The following is a 5,050-nucleotide window of genomic DNA, read 5'->3' on the forward strand; positions in this document are numbered from 1 at the left end:
TATAAACTTTCAATTCAATTTATGAGTTTTCAATTTTTGAAGTTCATTCAACATAATATTAACAAGTGAAAACATTATTTCCCAGATTTACTTTAAAATTTTAAGCAATTTCTGTTGCTGTTACGTAGATTTACAACAGCGCTTTGATACCAACTATAAGATCCCAATGCCCCCTCCGCACACCGGCGGATTCCCGGTATAGCTGGTTTCCCACTTGGGGCCTCGCCCTCAAATGTCTGGGTACGAGACTAAGCTGGTGGTCATTCCGAAAACCGAAACCAGAAAAATTTTCCATGCTTGAAAAATGGGGACGATTTCATAATTTTTATTTTCTTAACTAATTTTTCTAACGAAGTCAAGATACTGAACTAACCTTCATCTGAATAAACCAGATAGAAGGGAAACTATTACAGACTTAACTTGAAGGGATCAACGCTTTTTTACTAATTGAATCAGGCACAGCCGTTGATCTGTTCATTAGAGAAGTCTTCAAACTTTTATTTAACTACTCGAGTTCTAAACGTATTCCTATTGATCAATTTTATTATTAAAACTCTACTGATTCTAGCCTAATCCCATCCGGCCCTAGCCACTGCCCAACCATTGGAATTGGTAGAACCACACAAGTACTCACCCACCCATAATTGAATGCCTTTCTTAAATTTTGCTTTAGAATATAGATACGCACACACTCCTCTTTAAACTTTAATTTATAAAACAATCCATTGACACAATTATTGGTTACAGATGTCATAACTCAAAATTTCCATTCAATCCTTGTTTCTCACAAAACAGTATCACTCTGGACTCTCCGTTGAGACCAGCAGGTCAGCCAACGAGATCCAGTAAAACAGATTACAATAATTTTCTCGTCATCATACATATATATATATTCCACGACATATGCATGGGTGTCCTAAGCATCGCGAGTCCGTGCATCGCCTGGTCATCAGAACCATCCATGATCCTCCTTAGGTGTCCTGGCACTTCACTCAGGGACCACTTCGTCGGCCCTCACCCATCATATCGGAAGCACGCCATTTTTTACCATACCCAGGTTGGTCAAGACCTGGGCAGGTTTTTGCTGCGTGAGCCGTCCTTTGAACACTCCCCACCGCCAGCTGTTGCAACCGAACTTCCCTTAGAAAAACATATATACCAAATGCTCCCTCCAGTATTTTGGCGTAAGACAGTCCTTTAAGAAAACAGGGTTTCTATGCAAGTTTTCAAATTGGATGGGTGATTTGAGTGTAGATTACTGAACTAGTCACATCATCTTTTCTTGAAAAACTGACGAAGGAGTTACGGCTTGGTCATAGTCTGATTCACGGTTTGAGTCTGGAAAGGTTCTCCCTGAACTATATTTCTCAAAGGGTAATATTTCAATTACTACTCCGCACTCCAGCCTGGTGACATCTCCCCTGACAAAATTGCTTCAAAACTCCACAATATGAACACCCATTGCACTTTTCCACAATCCTCCATCCGCATCCAATCCGCATTCCGCTGCAACTCCGCAGCCATATGTCATCATTTCTGCCTTGATAATCAGTCACATCTGCTGAATCTTCCACTAGAACTTCTGGCATAACATCTACCCATTTGACTGCTATCTCCTCAGCTTTATTCACCATCCAATGAGGGATTTCAGGGACCTTTCAATAGAACTTCTTCAGTTGGAATCCATTTACTGGTTTCAGAACCAGAGTCCCAAACACATCCTTCAGCCTGAAAGTACCTTGCCCCAATTCTTCAACAATCTGATAAGGCCCAAAATACCTCAGCTTCAGCTTACCCGGATGTGGTCCTAGCTTTGAGTTGTATAGCATCACCCAGTCGCCTTTCTGAAATATCTTGAATTTCACCTGCCTTGAAATCCATGCTTGTCTTCTGTTCTGACTTATTTCCACTGCATAAGCACTCTGAATCTGATCTTCTTCCAACTTCAGCAACTCTCTTTGTCGATGCAAAACTGAATCCTTTGGGCTCAGCCTATGCTGTACTGCTAACCTCAAGCTTGGAACTACATATTCCATTGGAACAACTGCTTCAATCCCATAAACTAGCTTGAAAGGTGTCATTCCTGTTGCAATTTTGTATGCTGTATGGAATGACCACAATGCTGAATCCAACTTGTCATCCCAATCAGACCTATTCTCTGCCACTATCTTTTTCAGGATCCTTACTAACACTTTGTTGGTACTCTCTGCTTGCCCATTCGCTTTTGCGAATGATAGGGGGTTGACTTCTTATGGGACATCCAAATCTTGTCATAATGTGCTTGTACAAGAATTTGGCCACACTTGCTGCTTTGTTGTCCCTCAAAGGTATTGCTTTTACCCACTTTGTGGCTAATATGTTGCAACCAGAATGTATCTTGCTCCTGTCTTGCTAGCTTTTGGCTTTATGGGACCAACAAAATCTAATCCCCACTTCTGGAATGGCTCAAGTGGTAATATAGGGTGATCTTGCATCCTATCCATTGAAGTTGGATGTCCAATCTTCTGACATTGCAAACATTCCCCAGCAAACTGATGTGCATCCTTAAGCAACGATGGCCACCACAAACCTGCTTGCATAATTTTTCTTCCTATAATCTCTCATGAAAAATGTCCTCCAGCTGTTCCATGATGTGCCTCCTGCAAAACCGCCTTTTGCTCCTCATCCGGATCACATCTTCTAATGATCTGATCTGCTCCTTTCCTATACAATGCTCCAGCAATAATTAAGAATGGCCTACTCCGCAAAGCAAACTTCTTCCTTTGATCTGTTGACATAATAGAAGGCAACACTCCATCTGTCATCAAAAACTGTACCATTTGGTCATACCAGTTGTCAAAATCTTGCCCCTGTATTTGAAACAATTCCGCATCTGGAAGCCGATCTGACACTCCAGGAGTCTCCTGCACATGCTCCAATCTGCTAAGATAATCCGCCACCTTATGTTTGTTTCCTGGTGTATGCAACACTGTATAATCAAATTCCTGTAGCAAAAGCATCCATCTGGCAAGTCTGCCTTCCAGCTTTGGCTTCTTCACCAAGAAAATGAGCGCTTGATGATCCACATGAAAGATCACTTTATTCCCTAGCAAATAATGCCTGGATTTTTCCAATGCAAAAATCATCCCCAAAGCTTCTCGCTCAGTGATCGTGTAATTCTTTTCAGCCGGTGTTTCAGCATCCTACTGGCATAATACACTGGTTTGAACCATCCTCGGATCTTCTCCTGCATCAAAACTGCTCCGACCACCATATCTGATGCATCCATGAAAACATGAAATGGTAGTTGCCAATGTGGTGGTTGGATGATAGGGGAAAACACAAGCATCTTTTTCATGATCAAAAATGCCTTTTCCTGAGCATCTCCCCATACAAACTCAACATCTTTCTTTGTTAGATGCGTCAAAGGTGCACTAACATCTGCCAAATACTGTAAATACCGGTTATGCCACTTAATGTGCCCCATGAATCTTGACACCACCTTCAAGTTGTCAGGTGCTACTGCCTTCTAAATTGCACTTATCTTGTCAGAATCAATTGACATACCTTCCTGTGAGATGATGTGACCCAACAATTTCCCTCTATGCACTGCAATTGCACACTTGTAAGGATTTAAAGACATCCGAAACAGTCGGCATCTCTCCAAACATTTCCTAAGATACTCCAGATGCTTTGCCTTCTCTCCAAACAGAGAAAAGTCATCCATGAAAATCCACATGAATTCTGTCAGAAGGTTTTGAAAGCTTCTTTTGAAAATGATGGTGGCCCATTTATCAATCCAAAGCTCATCACTGTATATGCAAATGCTCCCCATTCAGTTATAAATGCCGTCTTGGCAACATCCTCTTCAGCCATCCGAATCTGATTGTACCCTAAAAATCCATCAAGAAAGCTGTACATCTCATGCCCTGCTACATCATCCAGAATTGAATCCACAAATGGCAATGGAAATGGATCTGCAATTGTTGCTGCATTCAACTTCCTATAATCTACACACACCCGAATTTTGCCTGACTTCTTTGGAACAACCACTATTGGTGACAACCATTCTGCCTGATCTATTGGGACAATGAAACCCACTTGCAAAAGCTTATCTATCTCCTCCTTCACACCTGCTTTGCATAATTCGGATTCATCTTGTAGTGCTGCTGAATTACTGGCACTGCATCTTCCTTCAAATTAATTTGATGCTTATACACTCTTGGATCCATGCCTTTCAAGTCAAAATAATCCCAAGCAAATACATCCATAAACTCCTGCAACAACTTCCTAAGATCCTCCTTGAATTTGTCATTCACGTTGACACTGACTTTGACAATTTTTGGATTGACTTCAGATCCCAAATTCAAATCTTGCAAATCATCCTCTTTTACCCTTGAAACCTTTTCCATCAGCTTATCATACAAGAACTCTGCTTTGGTTATTTCCTCCTTTGGTGCAACCTCCCCTTCTGAACATTCCAAATCCTCCTTCAACTTTAGCTGATGAGAAACTGTTGACTCCTGAATTGGATTCTGCTCACATCCAAATTCTCTGACTTACTAGATGACTCCTTGGCTGACTTCTAAGATTTCTCCGACAAACATACTTTTGCACAATCCTTTCCACATCAACTTCAAACACTGGTACCACACTGGGATTAGCTTCCAAAAAACATGCTTCCTCCTCATCTTCAACTTCCTCAGCCAAATTAATAGTCTGAGCCATCATTGGCCTTAATGATGTTGACAATCTTTTCTTAGAAGCCATTGGAATCCTTACTGAATTTCTTCCTTTCTTCAAAACCACTTCATTCTTTTCCCAATCCTGCTTAAGCTTTGCTGTCTTGAACCAGGGTTTTCTTAACAGCATTGAGTAAGCATTACCTATATCTTGCATTTTCAAAACAACAAAATTTGCTTGAAATGGCAACCCATGCACTTTGAGGGTTTGTCCTCTTAGCATCCCAATCGGCTGCACTCTTCGCTGATCCGCCATCCTTACTTGAAATGGTGCAGGTTCAAGCTTCACATCTGTCATCCTTGAAAATTTAGTTTCTGACAAAATGTTT

General features: G+C 41.1%; 1 protein-coding gene across 1 annotated transcript; it reads right to left on the bottom strand.

Moving 5' to 3' along the window:
* Positions 1–1,658: 1,658 nt before the first annotated feature.
* Positions 1,659–2,081, bottom strand: LOC147608663 (uncharacterized). The gene has a single exon (XM_086788294.1). It carries the CDS (start codon positions 2,079–2,081, stop codon positions 1,659–1,661), a length of 423 nt encoding a protein of 140 aa, XP_086644420.1.
* Positions 2,082–5,050: the final 2,969 nt, after the last annotated feature.

This window comes from Cibotium barometz, chromosome 52, assembly GCF_041138505.1.
Source record: "Cibotium barometz isolate CiBa-2024 chromosome 52, ASM4113850v1, whole genome shotgun sequence".
In the NCBI taxonomy this organism is placed as follows: Eukaryota; Viridiplantae; Streptophyta; class Polypodiopsida; order Cyatheales; family Cibotiaceae; genus Cibotium; species Cibotium barometz.